Source organism: Chiloscyllium plagiosum, chromosome 6 (assembly GCF_004010195.1).
Source record: "Chiloscyllium plagiosum isolate BGI_BamShark_2017 chromosome 6, ASM401019v2, whole genome shotgun sequence".
In the NCBI taxonomy this organism is placed as follows: Eukaryota; Metazoa; Chordata; class Chondrichthyes; order Orectolobiformes; family Hemiscylliidae; genus Chiloscyllium; species Chiloscyllium plagiosum.
Window position 1 is genome coordinate 113,135,056 of NC_057715.1, and position 21,519 is coordinate 113,156,574.

General features: G+C 43.0%; 1 protein-coding gene across 1 annotated transcript in view; it reads right to left on the bottom strand.

The window, feature by feature from the left end:
- acer3 (alkaline ceramidase 3) overlaps nucleotides 1–4,514 on the bottom strand; it is a 204,402-nt gene extending 199,888 nt beyond the window's left edge. The window contains exon 1 of the mRNA XM_043692440.1: nucleotides 4,285–4,514. Within this exon, the coding sequence (XP_043548375.1) occupies nucleotides 4,285–4,435 (151 nt within the window). The 5' untranslated portion in view covers nucleotides 4,436–4,514. The remainder of the gene's footprint in view (nucleotides 1–4,284) is intronic.
- Between the last annotated feature and the right edge of the window lie 17,005 nt (nucleotides 4,515–21,519).

Here is a 21,519-nt window from a genome sequence, read left to right on the forward strand (position 1 = left end):
GTTCACTGCCTTTATTCCTGATGAAGGGCTTTTGCCCGAAACGTCGATTTCGAAGCTCCTTGGATGCTGCCTGAACTGCTGTGCTCTTCCAGCACCACTAATCCAGAATAACTATTTATTTAGTCAGGACTGCCTCCCGCCATCCTTCAGAGAGGCTAATCTCTCTCTTGTCCTCAAGAAAGGGAAAACCCTGGAAGACTGTGCTTCTCACAGACCCATCTCATTTTTAAACTCTGATTCTAAAATTTTATCGAAGACTCTGCATTGAAAGTGAGAAGGGTGTTGCCCTCTATTGTTAAGGAGGATCAAACAGACTTTATAAAGGGTCGCAGATCTTCTAATAATGTTAGGAGACTGATAACATGATTGAAGTGAGCCAGCAACAGTTGGATCAAGGGTTGGTAGTTTCCTTGGATGCGGAGAAGGCATTTGACCGGGTGGAATGCAGTACCTTTTTTATAATTTACAGCAGTTTGGCCTGGGTGAAGTGTTTACTCAATGGGCAAGGGTACTTTAAAGTGATCCTCTGGCAGCAGTTCTCACTAATGGTATACGGTCTGATAATTTTAACATTGGTAGGAGCAGTCGGCAAGGCTATCTCTTCTCACCTTTGCTCTTCACATTACATTACATTACAGTGTGTAAACAGGCCCTTCGGCCCAACAAGTCCACACCGACCCGTCGAAGCACAACCCACCCATACCCCCACACTTACCCCTTACCTAACACTACGGGCAATTTAGCATGGCCAATTCACCTGACCTGCACATCTTTGGACTGTGGGAGGAAAACGGAGCACCCGGAGGAAACCCACGCAGACACGAGGAGAATGGCAAACTCCACACAGTCAGTCGCCTGAGGCGGGAAATGAACCCGGGTCTCTGGCGCTGTGAGGCAGCAGTGCTAACCACTGTGCCAACGTGCCGCCCATGATTGAGGATATTGTTGATTGAGCCGCTGGAAGAGGCTATTCGTGGGGACCCTAATATAGCTGCCCCAAAAGGTAAGGTCAAAGGTGGGCGGCACGGTGGCGCAGTGGTTAGCACTGCTGCCTCACAGCGCCAGAGACCCGGGTTCAATTCCCGACTCAGGCGACTGACTGTGTGGAGTTTGCACATTCTCCCCGTGTCTGCGTGGGTTTCCTCCGGCTGCTCCGGTTTCCTCCCACAGTCACAAAGATGTGCGGGTCAGGTGAATTGGCCATGCTAAATTGCCCGTAGTGTTAGGTTAAAGGGGTAAATGTAGGGGTATGGGTGGGGTGCGCTTCGGCGGGTCGGTGTGGACTTGTTGGGCCGAAGGGCCTGTTTCCACACTGTAAGTAATCTAATCTAATCTAAAAAAAGATCACATTATTTGCGGATGATGTTCTCATTTTTCTTTCAAACCCAGCAGATTCGGTGCCTCAGTTGATACAGTGTATTAATTCACTTTTTCAAAATCGGAGGCTATGCCTACGTGGGGGTCTTAGGGGAATACCAGATGTTGAAGGTGGGCTCCCCTTTAAGTAGGCACAGGGAGGCTTTCCTTATTTGGGCCTCTCTGTTACCCCTAGTTTTGATCAGATATTCAGGGCTAATTTTGTTCATTTGTTTGACAAGATTAAACAAGACCTTCAACGATGGGGCAGGCGCTCTTCCAATATGGTTAGGTCGAGTTGCTCTTATTAAAGTGAATGTTCTTCCTCGCTCAGTATATCCTCTGCGGATGCTTCCCTTGCTTTTTCCTAGACAACCGTTTCAGAAATTAAATGTTGGCTTAGTTCTTTTATTTGGCGCCATAAGCAGCCTCTTATCAAGCTTACAAAATTGCAAATGCCCCAGGGTTTGGGAGGAGTGAATCTCCCGGATGTCAGAAGATATCAATTGAGCTCCGTTTTATCTTTTGTTAGTGATTGGGCCTGTGAGGACTCGGCATCGATATGGTTGGATATTGAGGCCTCCTAAGCAGTGCCCTCTCAATAACCTGCTGTTTCTGGACAAAATGAGGATTGTTGCGGAACATTACTGCAATCCAATAGTTATTAACACTGTCAAAGCATGGAGGACAATGAGACAGATGGAGGATAATACGTCTAAAACATCTTTCCCTACTCCCATGCTTGGTATGCCAGGTTTCCGACTAGGGACAATGGATCTCGGGTTTAAGCCCTGGGCAGATAGGGTAGTCTCTTGTTTGGGAGACCTGTTGGAAGATGAAACGATAATGTCATTTGATCAAATAATTCGTATGTATGGATTATCGAGCAGGGACCTCTCCCATTTTTTACAGATTAGGGATTTTATCTGAAAAGAGACTACACTTCTGACTGAAGTTTATAGATCTGATACGGAAAAGAGGGTGCTTCAGGCTAAGAACACTCTTTCAGCGAGTACTCTCATTTGTTGGGGAGAGGCTCCTCAGGTGACGTTGAGCGATTACAGGAGGTCTGGGAGAGTGGGTTTGGGGTGGAGATCACTCCAGAAACTTGGGAGGACATTTGTGAAAGTACGAGGTATATTTCAATATTTAATAGGACCCGTGCTATGCTGTTAAAGATTCTTAATAGGGCTCATCTGGCCCCAGATCGTCTTGCAAGATTCAACATGCCCCAAATGTAAAATAAATACAGGGACCCTCACTTGTTGTTTGTGGTCCTACCACAGGTTCCACACACATATTGGAGCACTGTGGCAGGAGTAATAGAGGAGGTCTTGGGGACCGAAGTCAAGGTGGACCTGATTTCTCTTCTCCTGGGTTTGCCAAATTTATCTCCCTTAGATGTACATGGGAGAAAGCTTTTTAGCATCCTCACTTTTTGTACGAGGAAGAACATTCTGAAGTGCTGGGTTCTGAGAACCCCCTGTCTGCTGAGATGGCATAAGTTAATTTTGGAATACATTCCTTTGGATTTTCTTACAAATATGGTGCATCAGAAAATGGACAATTTTTATAAGACATGGCAATCTTTTTTGAATTATTTGGAAGCAGATCTGTCCGCCATTTTAATTAGGGCTTTTGTCTAGTCATGGCGGTTTGGTTTAATAACCTAATGTCCTGAGACGAAGAATTTCAAACAAACGTGGGCTTAATAATTTATACTCTCGAAGGTTGAGAGCTGAGGTCTTGTTATGCTGACCGGTGTTATTTATTTATTTAGTTACTGATGTGTAATGAGGGTGGTTGTGAGTTATTTTGTAGAGTAGTATAGTAGTTGGTTTATTGTTTGTTATTTATTTTTATTATAATGTTATATTTTCATATTTTTGTAATTTTACAATGTTGTAAATAAAATTTTTTCAATAAAAATATTTTTTAAAAAGTGTGATTTTTAAGTGAAACATTTGCTATCAACTAGATAATCATATCTGGCAAAATAATATTATACAGTTCAAATTCGACTGGTCCTGTGGTTTCCGTCACAGTAGGGGCTGAAATAAACATCAAAATCATAGATATACATACAAACACACATACGCACCATTTTTGACATTGATGTACACCAGCTTACTAACAATACTGAGCCACAATCGTGAAATTCCCACCTAATACCATCATGCAAAGAACTACACCAACTGGGAAAACTAAACCACCTTCACAGGGACAGAGAAGTATAGGCACGCAGTAAACTAGGCATCCATGCCCCTAGAACAAATTCTAAAATTAGTGAGCTACAAATTTACAAAAAAGCCCAAATCACTGTATTATGTCAAAACAAAAGTAAGTTTGTACAACGAATACAGTGTTTGCGGCTTTCATGCAGATAGCCAAAAATGACATGACAGATATGGGTTTATACACACAACATTTTACTGAAGTCATTCAAAGGACACATGAAATGCAACCAGTGTCCAAGGGCAAATGCAGATCTTTCACAACACGCAACAAAATTTCCATTGAGGGCTTGACACGGTAATGAAAACGTCTGCCAAAATCTAAACAAAACAACACAATTACAACTCTGTAATTCCGATACAAACTCCTTTTAAAAAATTATTTTCAAAGGACTGACATGCGCAGTAGCATTCGGCCGGCACGTTTTATTTGCTTTCTTTTTAAAATTAAAACGATGCCAGCCTTAAATTCTTCTCTTCTGGAGTGAGGGGTTGTAGAATGGGTTAAATGTTTATTTGAAAACAAAAGAGAGAGAGAGAGAGAGAGAATGAGGCGGGGTGGGGGGGATGAGATTTGAACTTCAGGTCACTTGGAGAACGAGGTCGGGAGGCAGGCCCGAAGCTGCTCGGAGGGTGAGGAACGGATTAAAACAAAAAGCGGAGGAAAAATAAATGATTAATTTGGTAAACTTACAGAACTCGGCAACATAATAAGACACGACGTAATTCTCCTCACACCAGTCCAGAGTGGAGGTGGGCTCTCCCCAGAAGCCTGGCCGGTCATAGACGGGCGCCATGTTTGAAGGAGGAGGTGGAGAGGCGGTGGGACTAGGCCCCGTCACCATGGCAACCCTCCCCTTGCAGCCTTGGCCCTGCCTTACCTTGACCTTCACACTTCCCAATCACACTTCAAACTCTCTCCGAAACACTTCTTCCTGATCGGACTTTCTTTTTAAAAGGATCGACAAAGAGAGATCAATATTTCACCTTTCTTTTTTAAAAAAATCTAAAGTACTGCGGAGATCTAATATGTTGTTTTATTAAGGGCCGAGAATCTTTTATTAAGGACAGACGGGAGAAGGTCTGGCAGCCTCAATGGAGGGATAATTCATGTTTCAAATCCAGCATGACTTCTGCGGAACTGAGAAATAACTTTTCCTTCAGAAGATATATAATCACCCTAGTTTAAACCTCTTTAAAAAAACTCACCTAAACTAATATGATTCCAGTCACTATTTAGTTGGCAGTAATTCATTGTCATTGCCTTTCACCACATTCCAAATCTTTTGCAATTCCTTTGCTTGACCTTTATTCATATCTGTGCTTGTTCATTTAACTCATTTTTTTCCCTCTCGCAAGCATTTTGTTTGTGAAAATGGGACGTTAAAGGTAAAGTTACCATAGTCCTGGAGGACTGCTCTGACATTAGAAAGTGATGACTGGTGGTGGTTTAATCTGGGGATCACCACACCTAAGGCAAGGGATAAAGTTGAGAAGGTGGGGCCATCATAGTAACCTCAGCTCATGCAAGAGTTGACATGGTGAGTTGTTGGCATGACACTGCTTTGCAAACTAGCTCGGAGAAAGTGAGGACTGCAGATGCTGGAGTATCAGAGTCGAGAGTATGGTGCTGGAAAAGCACAGCAGGTCAGGCAGCATCCGAGGAGCAGGAGAATCGATGAAGGGTTCATCGACTTTACAAACCAGCTGTCCAGCTAACTGATCTTCCCCCAGAATGGGATGATGGATTAGAGAAAAAAAAACCCAAGGCTTCAATTCTGAGTTTGATTTTAGTAATTGAATTTAAATTCCACCAGCCATCATGGCAAGATTCAAATCTTTGTCCAGCATTAGCCTGGACCTCTGGTCGAATGACATTATCATTATACCACTATCCGCTGTAGAGATCCTCTTAATTCACTTAGAATTCACCAAAATCCAACTACCTCTGTCTTGAGTATACGGAAAGACCGAATATTCATAGCTTTGTGAAGTTGAAAATTCCTTCGATTTAGTACACGTCATGTGAAGAAAGGAGCTCTAATTCAAATCTTATTTCAAATGGACTTTAAGGAATAAAGTTTTAGCCTGGCAATAGTGAATTTTCAAAGCATTGTCTTTTACCAGAGGCAAGATTTAGCTATTCCTCTCATTGGCCTTCATTCACATTCATACTCTTTCTTTTAATGCTTTACAAAAAACATAAAATGGACCCAGAAGGTCATTAGCCTTTGGAATTCTCTTCCACAGATAGTAGTGGAGGCTAAGTCATTGGATATGATTAAGATTTTTATTTTTACATTAGACAAATGTTTTGATTTGCAAGGGAACAGAAGTTGCAAAAGACAGGCAAGAAAGTGGAATTTAGGCCACTATCAGATCAACAATGATTTTATTGAATGGCAGAGCAGATTCAATGAGGTGAATGGCCTTTTTTGTTGTGGTTCTGCTGCATTCTAGTGCTGCTAGGAAGTCTGCTGTCTTGGCGTCCCTGTGGTTGTAGTTGAGTCCCTTGGCCAGTTTTGTTCTTTCCGTGTCTGTGAGCTGTCTGTGGGAGAGGTTTCTAACCCAGGAATGTGTTGTGGTGTCCTCTCTGTTAGTTTGGCCATTTTTTCTTTTAGTGCCGTTTTTTTGCGGTGTGTGGTCCTGTTCTGTACTATGGTGATGGCCTGTTCTATGGTCCGGGTCCATTCCTGATTGGTGGTTTTTGAAATTAACGATTTTTGGCACGCAATTTCTTGTCTGTATTTGTGTAGTATGTTGTGTGCGTCTGTAATCATTACCTGGATCATCCTGAATCCGTTCTGTCTGGCTGTGTCCCTGGCTTGTGGGTTGTTGACTGGTGGTCTGTATCTGACGCATGGTGGAAGGATTCGATTCTTTCCGCATTCGTGCAGGAACCGCATTTGTTTGTATGTGGCGCTTAGGCGGTTGGCACAGGATTCCCATTTCCTGTCTTGTCTTAGCGTCTCTCGCCCATAGATGTTCAAAGTTTGGGAGAAGAACACCTACACAATGTATTCGCCAAAAACGGATACCCCTGCAATTTCATCAACAGATGCCTAAGGGAAAATACAACAGAATGAGGAGATGTCACAACCCAAAGGACTAGCCACACTACGATACATCAAAAACATTTCTGAACTGACAGCCAGATTACTGCGACCACTAGGACTCATAACAGCACACAAACCAACAGCCACTCTCAGACAACAACTCACCAGGACGAAGGCCCCGATACACAGCATGAGCAAAACCAATGTAGTGTACAAAATTCCATGCAAGGACTGCACAAAACACTACATACGGCAAACTGGAAGACAGCTAACGATCCGCATCCATGAACACCAACTAGCCACGAAACAACACGACCAGCTATCCTTAGCAGCCACACCCTCAGATGACAAGCAACATAAGTTCGACTGGGACAACACTACTATTATAGGACAAGCCAAACAGAGAACAGGGAATTCCTAGAGGCATGGCACTCATCCACAGATTAAGTCAATAAGCACATCGACCTGAACCCAATATACCGGCCACTGCAGCGGACAGCTGGAACTGACAACCGGAAGCGGCAGATACAAATCACTGTAAATGCCGGAGGAAACATCACAGAAGCGCTTCACAGGAGGCTCCCAAGCACTGAGGATGTCACCTAGACAGGGGACGAAACGTCTGCAACACAAATTCCCAGCTCGGCGAACAGAACCACAACAACGAGCATCCGAGCTACAAATCTTCTCCCAAACTTAGCCCTTTTTTTAATTGTGATTTTAAAGTTAATTTTCAATGCTGGAATTGATTGGCAATAATTAGATTGCAAATCACTTTGGAGAGAAAAGAAAGGGTCAAGAGTGCATCATATGGGCCTTTGAACCTACTTCAGTATTATATATGATCATGCTAATCTTCTGCTTATTGTTTCCAATACTGAAACAGTTTGTGTCCATATGCTGCATGGCCAGGACAAACATTCAGGAATGCCATGATAATGGCAAATAACATTTGCACCACACAAGTGCCAGGCGATGACCACCTCAAATGAGTGAGTCAAATCACCTCCTCCTGCCACTGAGTGGCATTACCATTGCTGAATCTCCTAATAACATCTTTGCGGTTACCCTTGTGCAGAAACAGAAGGACAGTAGGTGCATGGGAACACCACACCTGCAGGTTCCTGTTCAAATCACTTGCAAAGCTGATTTGGAACTGTATGACTACTCTTTCACTGTTACTGGGTCAAAGTTCCGGGAGTTCCCTTCTTGACAACATTGTGAATATACTTACACCCTAAGGATTGCAGTGGTTTGAGGTGGGAACGTTTTGAGGGCAATTAGGCACAGCAATAACAGTGGCACCTATGAATAAATACATGAAAAAATTCCAAGTTGTCAGGCTCCAGAGGTCCTAGCTATCATTGACTCTCTTCCAGTTGTCAGTATGTATGTCAGATATTATCGTACGTTATTTGCAACTGTCCTTTTAGCAGAGAATTAGGTGCCTTAGAATATTGACCCAGTAGCTAATTTACTATACAGATGGCCTTTGTGTACAGCCATTGTCCATCCAATGAATAAGGCCAAGCCAGTGAAGACATTGTTGACTTAACAATGAGTGTATGCTGATGAAATTACCATGCTCCAGTTTTGAGTTGATGTCTTTGTCCTGCCAAGTGATATTCTGAGCTGGGATTCTTTTGCCAAGAGATATTGAGGATACGTCTGTTGAGACAGCAGACTTGATGGACTGAATAGTCTACATCAGCTCCTATGTGTATAGTTTTATGGAGACATGAGACAAAATGTGAAAACGTTTTCTGCCCACTTAGGATATGCTGATCATATCTAACCACTGTGAAGGGGTGTAGTGAGGTTGCAGGTTTAGTTCAGAGTGTTGCCCTTTGAATCACAGCAGATCATGTTTATCCTCACCTAGCCCAGTGATTCTGGTGATAACTACTGCTGTTCTATTTGAGATTACTGAACTTTTTTCAGGTTAGGGATTGAACCTGTGACCTATTTGATGTGTACAAGTCACTGACCACCCTAGGCAATGCATTTCATCCCTGAATCAACTGTCCAAGAGGCTCATTTTCTTAATAAAAGAAAAGCTGGTGAAACCAACAGCAGCTACTTATAATATTTGGCAAGCTTTACTTTTCCAGGGTTAGACAAGTCAAAACAGGCTGTTTCTATATTCTGCCAAAAGAAGGGATTTAACCTCCCAAGAAAAAAGGAGAAGCTTTGGAAAGATGACTATAGCAATCAGGCAACAGATAATTACATACAATTAGTAAATGATGTTAGTCTGCAGAGACGGGAGGTTCAATTAATAATCACTTTAGCAAGTAGCAACAGCATAGGTGCCCTTGCAGTGTATTGAGATTTGAAAAATGTAGTGCATGCAGAACTGAAGTCCAAGAATGAAATATGATACTAAGAAACAAGGGGAGGTGATGGCCCCGCGGTGTTGTTAGGAGACTTTTAATCGAGAGACTTGGGAACATGGGTTCCGATCCTTTCATGATGGACAGTAGAATTTGACTTTTTTTTTAAAATCTGGAATTATGAAACTAACAGTGAAGCTATTGTCATATGTCAGGAAAAGAAAAGAGTTCACCAATGTCTTTCAAGGAAGGAAGCTGCCATCCTTACTTCATTTGGCCTTCATGTGGCTTCAGACCCATAGCGATGTGGATGACCCTTAACTGCTCTCTGGGGAATTGGGGATGTGGTATAACTGCTAGTCTGACTGGCAAAGCACATATTGTGAATGAATTTAAATGAACATAGCATCACAAAACAGCTTTGATTTATTTATGACTTGGAGGAGCCAGTGTTGGATTGGGATGGACAAAGTTAAAAATCAGAGTCAAGAATGTGGTGCTGGAAAAGCACAGCAGGTCAGGCAGCATCTGAGGAGCAGGAAAATCAACATTTCGGGCAAAAGCCCTTCATCAGCAGTCCTCACCTTCGTAAAGTTAAAAATCACACAACACCAGGTTATAATCCAACGGAAGCAACAAATAAACCTGTTGAACTATAACCTGGTGTTGTGTGATTTTTAACTTGATTTATTTCGTACTTTAACATAAAAAACCAATGGCACTTTGCTTGAACCTTATAAATCAACATATGAGACCCAGCCATAAAAGATATGACCAAATTGGTCAAATGCATAGGATTAAAGAAGTAGTTACTTATCAAAGGAGAAGAATGAGATAGAAACAGGGAAATATAGGCAATAAATTGTAGAGTTTAGGGCTTTGGATGTAAAAGCCACATTAAAATGGTGGAGTAGTTGTAATTAGGTTGTAGAAGAGGTCAGAATTAGAATAATGCCATACCTCTGAGCGTCATGGAATTGAAGGAGATTACAGAAATCGGGCAGGGCAAAGTCGTGCAAAGAATTGAAAACACAGTAAACAAGAAGCATGAAGTAAACAAAGTTATTTTATTTTAGTTTTAACTCTACAGAATTGTCCTAGAGACTCCACATTAAACTTCAGGACATTTCCATTAGCAACTGAGAAAAGGTTGAATAGGCTGCTTAGTGGAGTGTAGGATGTTGAGGGTTGACTTTATAGAGGTTTATAAAATCATGAGAGACATAGACAATGTGAATAGCAAAGGTATTTTCCCTAAGGTGGAGTGAGACGGGGGTGGGTCAAAACAAGACGCCATTTTTTAAGATGAGATGTGAAGAATTTAAAAGGGACTTGACGGGCAACTTTTTCACACAGGGTAGCTCATATGTGGAATGAACTGTGAGAGGGCGTCATAGATGCAAATACAGTTACAAAATTTAAAAGAAATTTGGACAGAGACACGAATAGGAAAGATTTAGAGAGATATGGGCCAAACTCAGGCAAGTGGGACTAGTTTTAGTTTGGAAACTTGGGTCAGCATGGATGAATTGGACCGAAGGATTTTTTTCCATGCTGTATGACTCTGTAAACATTGGCATGGATCTGTTGTCAAGAGTGTGATGCTGGAAAAGCACAGCGGTCAGGCAGCATCCGAGGCGCAGGAGAATCGACGTTTCGGGCATAGGTCCTTCATCAGGAATGAGGCTTGTGGCCCGGGGGGGGAGCTGAGAGGTTAATGGGAGGGGGCAGGGTTGGGGGGAAGGTAGTTGTGAATGCAATAGGTAGATGAAGGTTGGGGAAAAGGTGATAGGTCGGAGAGGAGGGTGGAGCAGATAGATGGGAAAGATGATAGACAGGTCAAGAGGGCAGTACCGAGTTAGAGGCTTGGGACTTGGATAATGTTGGGGGAGGGGAAATGAGGAAACTGGTGAAATCCACATTGATGTTGTGAAGGGTCCCAAAGCGGAATATGAGGCATTCTTCCTCCAGGCATTGGGTGGTAAGGGTTTGGCGATGGAGGAGGCCCATGACCTGCATTTCATTAGCGGAGTGGGAGGGGGTGTTGAAGTGTTCAGCCATGGTGGAGTTGATTGGTGCAGGTGTTCCAGAGATGCTCTCTGAAATGATCCGCAAGTTGGCATCCTATCTCCCTGATGTTAGAGGAGACCACATTGGGTGCAACAGATACAGTAGATGATGTTGGTGGAGATACGGTAAATTTCTGTCGGATGTGAAATGATCCTTTGGGATCTTGGACAGAGGTGAGGGGAGAGTTGTGGGCGCAGGATTTGCACTTCCCATGGTAGCAGGGGAAGGTGCCGGGAGTGGGGTGTGGGGTTTGTGGGAGGCGTGGATCTGATGAGGGAGTCGTGGAGGGAATGGTGTCTCTGGAACACTGATAGGGCTGGGAGGCAAATATATCTCTGATGGTGGGGTCTGTTTGTAGGTGGCGGAAGTGGTGGCACGAGTGGTGTCCCAAACGTATGTGGGGAGTTCCTGGACTAAGGGGGACAGGGCGTGTCAAGGGCGTGCGATGTATCTGGAGGTTGTTGGGGTGGACAGAACCAGGGGGTTCTGTCCTTAATACGTTGGGTGGGGTGAGGTTCAAGGGCAGAGGTGCGGGAAGTGAAGGAGATGGGCTGGAGGGCATCAACAACCATGTGGAAAGGTAAATTGCGATCTTGGTAGAAGGAGGCCATCTGGGATGTTTCAAAGTAAAATTGGTCATTCTGGGAACAGAAGTTGAGGAATTGGCAATAAGTGATGGTGTTTTTACGGGAGGGAGGGTGGGAGGAGGTGTAGTCTCGGTGGCTGTGGGAGTCAATGGGCTTTAGTAGATGTCCATGGTTAGTTGATCACTGGAAATGGAGATGGAGAGGTCCAGGAAGGGGAGGGAGGTGTCCGAGATGGTCCAGGTGAATTTGAGGTCAGAGTAAAAGGTGTTAGTGAGGTTGATTAACTGTTCAACCTCCTTGTGGGAGCACAAGGTAGTGGCGATACAGTCATCGATGTAGTACAGGAACAGGTAGGGGGTTGTGCCGGAGGAGCTCCAGACGATGGACTGTTCCATGTACTCAACAAAGAGGTAGGCATAGCTGGGTCCCATGCGGGTGCCCACTGCTACTCTTTTGGTTTGGAGGAAGTGGGAGGATTGGAAGGAGAAGTTGTTGGGAGTGAGGACCAGTTCAGCTAGGCGGATGAGGGTGTTGGTGGAAGGGTACTGGTTGGGACGGCATGAGAGAAAGAAATGGAGGGCTTGGAGACCTTCGTCGTGGCGGATGGATGTGTACAGAGACTGGATGTCCATTGTGAAGATGAGGCATTGGGGGTGGGGGAAACAAACGTCTTGGAGGAGATGAAGGGCGCGAGTGGTGTCCCAAACGTATGTGGGGAGTTCCTGGACTAAGGGGGACAGGGCGTGTCAAGGAATGCAAAGATGAATTCAGTGGGACAGGTGCAGATTGAGAAAGTGGGTCGACCAGGGAAGTCAGGTTTGTGAATCTTCGGTAGGAAGTAGAATCAGGCTGTGTGGGTTTCATGGACGATGAGGTTGGAGGGTGGATGGGAGATCGCCAGAGGTGATGAGATTGTGGATGATCTGGGAGATGATGGTTTGGTGATGGGAGGTGAGGTCGTGATCAAAGGGGCAGTAGGAGGAGGTGTCTGTAAGTTGGTGCTTGGCTTCAGCGGTATAGAGGTCGGTGCCTTGCCGGAAGTTTTGTGGTGAGATTGGGGTTGGAGCCTAGGGAGTATAGGGCTACGCGTTGTGAAGGTGGGCGGGTGGGTGACGGGTGTGGACAGATTGAGGCAGTCAATGTCACGGCAGCAGTTAGAAATAAAGAGATTGAGGGCAGGTAACAGGCCATTATGGAGTGTCTGGGAGAATGAAGTGTGAGGGAGACAAGAGAAGGGGCCTTCGGTGGGTGGGCAGGAGTCTTGATTGAAAAAGTGTGCCCAGAGCTGGAGGTTGAGGAAGAAATGTTCAAGGTCACGACGCCTCATTCCTGATGAAGGGCTTATGCCCGAAACGTCGATTCTCCTGCTCCTCAGATGCTGCCTGACCTGCTGTGCTTTTCCAGCACCACACTCTTGACTCTGATCTCCAGGATCTGCAGTGCTCACTTTCTCCTGGCATGGATCAGTTGTCCAGATTCCATGCTATAAATGCTGCGGAATTTCATGTAGTTCCTCTCTCACATGGCAGCAAATCCAGCTGCCTCTACAGAGGAACCTCGATTATGTGAATTTCGGATTATCCAAACAAGATCGCAAGGTCCCGATGATTGGCTAGCTGTGCTCTCCAGAATTCAATTATCTGAACAAAATACTCCCCATCCATGTTGATCGGATAATCGCGGTTCCTCTGTCCTTCCTTCCTCAAGACCACCCACACTGCTACCACTGTCTGCAATCTACCAATGCCATTCCAAGTTCCCACCTTCACTACCTGAGGTCACTATGACATCTTCCATGTGGCTGGTTGTATCTCCTGACTTTTCTGCTATTGCCCTCAACCATCCTCCAACTACTTTTCCTAAGGTCATAGCTACGTCTCCATACATCATCCATCAATCAATGTTAAACTTGAAAAAAATAACTAAATCCTGTAAAGCTCCTTCAGGTTTTCAACAAAATAATTTTGACATCTTTGTCCAGGGCAGTTGGGGATGAGCAATAAATGTTGACCTTATGAGTGTTGCCCACTTTCTGTGCATGAATAAAAAAGGGAATGAAGATAACAATAACTTGCATCTATTTTACATTTTGAACATGGTAAAACCTTCCAAGTCACTTTATAGAAGCAATTATTGAACATAATTTGACACTGAGCCGTATGAATGGAATATTAGGATGAGTGACCAAGAAATTGACAAAGAGGCAATTCTAACGAGCTTCTTTAGGTTAAGAGTGGGATAGGGGAGAAATTCTATCTTGTCCTGTTATTAAACCTCATCAAAGTCAGGAAGCTTGTTGTGGTTGTCAGCGTTCCTCAGTCAAATTAAGGGAGATGTCATTCAATCAAGATGTCTGGCACAGTAAGTTGGGGCAACCTGTGATATCAGTTCTGGTCATCCAGGTTGGTCAGGATCAGGCACCTCTCATTAAAGGGGGTGAAAAACCAAATGTTGTGAGGCCCACCACCTGTCTTGGCTGTTTCTACCTTATTGTGGGTTGTTTTCTCCTGAAATGAGAGAAAGGAGGGGACTGACTGCAATGAAATGGGTGGCACAGGTATTGATCTGGTGCTGGTAGGGGAAAGGTGGTGAGATCTCCAAAGCAAATGAATAGACAGCGCAGATGAGTTGGGGATTGGGGTAAGTGAAAGCATATGAAGAAAGATATTGTATGAAGTAGATTGGTAGAGCATATGATTGGAAGTAAAGCGTAGTGGTAGTGGTGAGTATAAGAGAGCACAGAGAAGATAATAGCACTTACTCTGACAAACAGCGGTTATTGCCTTTCTTCCTTCACTGTTGGGCATCCCTCCAAATGGCTGAGACCACAATGATCTGGGTGATAACCTTGGACCAGACTGGAAAGATCTGATAGTGTGGATACCTCTGCTGGTCCTGGGGTGAAGCTGACATCCCTTCGCTGCACCATCCCATCTACCAGGACCTCTGGGTGCCAATCCACAAAACAGGCAGTCAATTTCTGCTTATGACAAGGCAAATGTCACACACCTTGTCGGGCAAATCCAGACTGACAGTGATTGTGTGAGTCCACAATGAACTTTGAAGATGGCACCAGCAATGCCATTCTGTTCCAAGTTATGATTAGATTAGATTACTTACAGTGTGGAAACAGGCCCTTCGGCCCAACAAGTCCACACCGACCCGCCGAAGCGTATACCACCCAGACCCATTCTCCTACATTTATCCCTTCACCTAACACTACGGGCAATTTAGCATGGCCAATTCACCTAACCTGCACATCTTTGGATTGTGGGAGGAAACCGGAGCACCCGGAGGAAACCCACGGGGAGAATGTGCAAACTCCACACAGAGAGTCGCCTGAGGCGGGAGTTGAACCCGGGTCTCTGGCGCTGTGAGACAGCAGTGCTAACCACTGTGCCACCGTGCCGCCCAGGGTGACTGGTGAGTTCCTTCAGTAATGGCAACTGGTAGAATTCAGCTAGCATCAGACATGATGGGTAAGGTAAGCAGTTAGTGAGCTGAGTTTAGAATGATAATGTGAGAAAATTTGCTTAGGTCTCACAGAGGGAAACCTTTCATGAAGCTCAGTAAAATTCAACTTAACCATAACTGTTAAGATTCAGCCTGTTTTCACCATAGTGACACTGCCTTTTTATTCAAGATAAATTTAATTGCATTTAGGGTCTCCAGTTAACATGGTGGGCTTTAAATTTTTGTCTGTGGATCATTAGTCCAGGGTTCTGGATTATGACTCCGTTAATATTATCAGTATGCCAAGGTACTCAATTATTTGGGCTGTGGCTGTGGCTGAACCATTAATTACTATTCTGCAGCAACTGTGTTTCAGAATTCCTGTGGGTGTGTAAAGTGGTAAAACAGAAATTCTTCTCAACACACATATATATGAATTTATCGTACTTTAAAATGCCAAATATTCAGCAACTCTGTTCAGACAAAGATTCTCCAGTCTGAGTACATGAGGGCAGAGGAATATAACATCAATAATTCTGAAAAGGGCAGTTGTATTTTTCTGAATTTCCATGGAAACCGCTCTGGCAACATTATGCATCAACCGCAGCATTATACATGTCAGTCACTACCAAGTTTTCTAGTCAGAAATTAGAGATGTAAATCAAGGGAGAAAGAAAGACGTGCTTTTATATCGCCTCCTTCACAATATTTTGATATCCTGAAGTACTATGAAGTATTGTCACTGTTGTGATTTAGGAAACAGCTGCCAAATTGTGACAGCAACTTCCACAAACAGCAGTGTAATGAAAATCAAATAATCTACTATTTAGTGATGTTGTTTAGCGGATAACTATTCACTTGTTAGTCTTCAAAATAGTGTAATGTTCACCTAAGAGAGAGAACAGATATATAGCACAGCAATTTTGTATCAATGCATTGGTACTGCATTCAGGTATCAACTTCGGTCTGAAGAAGGCACCTGGACCCAAAACATTAAGTCGGGTTCCTCTCCATAGGTGCTACCAGACCTGCTGAGCTTTTCTAGCGATTTCTGTTTTTGTGTCTGATTTCCAGCATCCACAGTTCTTTCATTTTTTTTCAACTTAGATTATGTGCTGATGTCTATAGAGTGTAGAGTAAACCCATAACCATTTAACTGAGAGGCAAGAATGCTATCACGAGTCACGGCTGACACTAGATCTACCGCACAAAGGAAGCTTTCCTAACATACAGCGCACAGAGATGTCAGTGACATGGTGTTCACATGTACAACTGCATCCATATCTGCTTTCCTTATTGTAATTATGTTAATTGGAAATATAAGAGACCATCACCTCTGAGACATCTCTTGATGGTTACTCTAGAAGTATCTGCCTACTCTAACATTTTACTCATAAAAGGTTGAAGGAAAAGCAGAGATTTGTTGGAACTGTTTCTGGTCCACTCCCCCTAGTCGTGTTGCTGATATATTGTCCTCAATGCCCCAAATTCCTCAGTGTGGTCTGGGAAAAGCGATGTCCAATTTGGACACGATGATCTCTGAACATCGAGTTTGTTCTGCTAGCCGACATTATATTTTATCTGTTGTAAATCATGCCATAAGCTGCTCATCCATAAACTCCCCAGAATCTCCTCCCTAAATCTCTCTCCAACTTGCTCTCATACCTTAAATTGCTTGTTAAGTCCGACCTCTTTGATCAACATGTCTTGGAGGTGCTGGTGTTGGACTGGGATGGACAAAGTTAAAAAAAATCACACAACACCAAGTTATAGTGCAACAGATTTATTTGGAAGCACTAGCTTTCGGAGTGTTACTCCTTCATCAGGTGGTTGTGGAGCGGCACTCCAAAAGCTTGTGCTTCCAAATGAACCTGTTGGACTATAACCTGGTGTTGTGTGATTTTTAACTCTTTGAGCAAGCTTGAGATCATCCGTGATATATCCTAACGTGGGTCAGTGTCAAATTTTATTTAATAATTGATCTGTTAAGATCCTTCTAATAATTTATTATGTTAATGGTGCATTATAAATCAAGTTATTTTTGACTAATGAATGTTAATGTAGGGGGTCTTGAAATAAGACCTCATGTTTTGACCATCTTCATCCTTTGCAAGGTTTAGTATAAGGACAAATCTTGATGCAGAAATTCACAGACTTCTTTGTTCTTCTTCAGTATGAAAGGTGGATTAATTTGTTGAGTTTAATTGTCAGGAAAGAAACAAACTAATCGTCACCTTAAATATAATTAAAGCTAAATGCCATTTAGATTTTTTGCATTTTCAGGAACCTCTAAAGCTTTGAGGTTTTTTTTTTAATTAAACAAAATGGTTGAATTCTACATTTCCTGAAGGAACAGGCCCAGGAACCCCATAGAAACATGTGGGCAGTTTAATTGCAGGGAAAAGGCTCCATTTGGAAGAAATGTATTTAATTCTACATTCGCTACATGTACATCTGATTGTCTATAAAGCACTTTGAAGCGTTTTCTGAGTGGTGTGATAATGCGCTACATGGACGTTAAGTCTTCCTTATCTATTGGCATTCCCAGCGTATCTCTGCTGACCTTAATGGAACTTCACTGGCTCCTACCAGTAGACTAGTTTCTTTTTGTGTGTCAGTTCTCCCTTGACACATCTTATCTCATTTTAAGGCTCAAGGCTAAGAAATTCACTGACTCTCCTCTGGTTATTTTGACAGGCCCTCTGGATAGTGACCCTTCAGTCATTGGAAAATGTTTCTCCTTATTTATTTCATATAAATTCTTCCTGCTCATAAACACTTCTGAAAATTTGTTCATCTTCTCTGCTCTGAAGAGAAGCTTTATGGAAATATCCCCATAACTGTAATTCCTCATTTCTGAAACCATTTCACTAAAGCTCCTCTGTACCCTCATAAAATGGAGTGCTTTAAATTGAACACAATATAGAGCTGACTTTTGCTTTATATTGAATTAGCATAACACCTTTACTTTGTACTTTGTGCTTCTATTTATAAATCCCAGGATCTCATAAGATTTATTAATTTGTTAATCTGACCTGGGGCACCTCAGAGCTTTGTAAACAAATACTGCCAGGTTTCTCTCTTTAAAATTGATCCATTTGATAATGTGTTTAAGGCCTCATTCAGCAGGGGAAACACTGGCATAACAGGAATGTAACTGGACTAGAAACCAGAGCTCTAGGCTAATGGTCTGAGCAAGTTCAAATTCCACTACAACAGCTGGTGCAATTTAAGTTCATTTAAATATTGAATTGAAATATAGGCTCAGTAATGATGATCATGCAACTATCATTGATTGTCAGAATCAATTTGGTTTACTAATGTTATTTGCAAAGAAATCTGCCATCCTTACCTGGTTTGGCCTACATATAACTCCGGAAGTGCACTGACACGGTTGACTCATAAATGCCCTCTGAAATAGCCTAGCCAGCCACTCAGTTGATGAATAATTAGGGTGAGGCAGCATATTGGCCTTGCCAGCAACATCATCACATCAAAGAATAACTAAAAAAAGAAAATCCTACCAAAATGTCGGGGTCACATGCCAGGCATGTGTAAGTAAGCAAAACTTGGCATTATCATTATGTTGAATATTTTAACTTCATTAAAAAAGCAAAGTAATTCTCAGTCTTGGAACATCACAAAATACCTTAGTTTTTATTCAGCTTGGGCTCACTTGGCAGCATCCTCATTAAAAATCTGATAAGATTTAAGTCTGCTACATGGTCTGCAGCAGTTCAGCAAGAACATCTCACCCACAATTAGGGATGGCCTAACCAGAAACATCCACAACCTGTGAAGGAAGTGTTTTAAAATCTCCCGACAGTTGGACACAAAGTCCAGGCTGATGTATCTGTACAACACTATTGAATGTGGTGCTAAACTGAGGCCTTGATTATTCTCTGAAGTGAATGTAAAAGGTCCCATTTCTCCATTTTGAAGAATGGAATTCTCCTTGGTGTCCTGACCAAGGTTGATCCAGAAATCAACACCCCTAAAACAGACTTTCCTGTGATAATCGCTTTGTTGTTTGTGGGAACATGTTGTAAGCAGAGTAAGGTGCTACTTTACCCACTTTAGAAGCGAATGTTTCTGAATTGACGATAAGCGCTTTAACATAATGCCTTTAAAAGCACGTTCTTTTTCTTTGGAGATCTTGTCTAGGCCAAAACTGTAGTTCACTTCTGAAGAAATGCTGCACTATCAGAGCTGTTATCCTTCGAATAGGAGATTAACTGAGGACCCAGCTCCCCCCTCAGATAGATGTAAAAGATTGTTGCACTATTTGACTAAGAGCAAGATGTTGCCCAACATTTATTGAATGTCATCACTAAAGTAATTATCTGGGCAGTATCACATTGCTATTTGTGGAACCTTGCTGTGTGCAAATGAGTTGCCTATATTCCATCATACTTGGCAGTGTCCTGATCTGCTTTGACTTAAAATAATAATTGAGCTCCCACTTTCATTTTAAAACACCTGAAAAAAGGGGGTTAACTGCATCACTGTTGTTAGTAGTGGTTGTAACTTTGAGTTATATCACATCCATAGTGAAACTCTGCGAAGGACACATTTTAAACAAAAAGCGTTTCAAGACCTTTACTGCCTGCTGTACAGTTGGCTGGACAACTGATTTGTGATGCAAAGTGATGCCAACACTGTGGGTTTAATTCCCACACCAGCTGAGATAACGATGAAGGGCTCTCTTTCTCAACCTCTCTCCTTGCCTGAGGCACGGCGACTGACTCCCACGATAAACCACCACCTGTCAACTCTCTTTCTAATGGTCTGGTAGGACTATGCGATTTATTTTTACTGCCTGCTGAAGGTAGTGAAAATCAACCCCTTGGTCTCCATCCAGTGGTTTATGCTGGGAAGATGAGGAATAGTTCAGACTCCCCCATTGTTCCTATTCAGGTCCAAAAGGCTCTTGATTCCCATAAGCAGGGCCTGGGGTGGGTGGCCAGTTGTGTGTGATTATGATAGGCAGCTTGCCTTTTTGTGGATTTGTACTCCAGGAGGATTGAGCATCTTCATTGGAGGGTGGGATAAACTGATGGTGAGATAGGTAAATGTTGCAATGGTATTTTATAGCATTCATACAACAATAAATTTATTGTGAATTATTTCAAAAATGTTTCCATCCAACTGTGTACTTTTGAAGTACATTCACTGTGTAATACAGGAAACATAGCAGACAATATGCACATGTTAGCTCCCACCAAAATCAGTAAGATATTAACCAGATAGTGTTTTAATGATGCTGATGAAGAGATATTTACCAGAAACTGGGGGCCAACTCCCCTACAATGCCAGGGGATCTTTAATATCCATCTAAGGAATTTAGGCCTTGACTTAACATCTTACCAACAAGTTCCTTTTAGAATCACCTTCATAACAACTTTAATAATTTCTCATGCATAATAATGGAGAGCAAATAACAGGACTCAGTGGCTTATATATAAACCATATGGTGTGTTGTGTTGTGCCAAATCACTGTTCCTAACAACTTTTGGAAAAGTCACATCCTAGTTAACCAAGTGAATATGACTAGCCATACTGAGATTATAACATTTCTTGCACAATACATTGCTCAGGCGAGAGCATTCCTTGCTTTTTCGGAAAAAAAACAGTTCACTTCATAGAGCTCCACTGTGTAATCCCAAACATGATGCAGAGCTCACGCCTACAGAAACTGCCTATGAAAGTACTGCAGTCTCTCCCTGGCCCCTCCTCTCTGCCAAACATAGGGCTGAATGCATACTGTGGTGCCTATACAAGACAGGAGCTTCATAGACTATTTCAGGAGTACAACCTGTCTTTCTTTAAAATAAAGGAGCTCAGATTAGACATGTTCAGTTTGTTCCTGTCACTTCAATGCAATGTATCTTGACCGGTTTTGTCTGTCTGGTGGGGGGATTGGAGAGGAAGATCTCAGTTTGGTGGGTGTGCAGAGTAGGAAGGACACAAAAATGTTCATCATTCAGCAGGACTGGCGGAAATGTGACTGATCGCTGTTAATATTGAGAGTTGGCAGGTAGAAGCTTTCTGCAGAGTGAAACAGAATGTAAAGAAATTTTGTACTTATAGTACTCCCGCCTACCACATCCCAAAGGATTTATATCTTGTATAACACAACTGATGTTCTTTTGCAGGAAATGTTTTCACACTTTTCAGATTGGAGGCCACTTTCAGACGTTCAGTCACGTTCTTGATGACATTAGTTGGCAAATTCTTAATGAATAGTAAAAAACATGTATAGAGCATCAACTAGTGGGCGGCACGGTGGCACAGTGGTTAGCACTGCTGCCTCACAGCGCCAGAGACCCGGGTTCAATTCCCGCCTCAGGCGACTGACTGTGTGGAGTTTGCACGTTCTCCCCGTGTCTGCATGGGTTTCCTCCGGGTGCTCCGGTTTCCTCCCACAGTC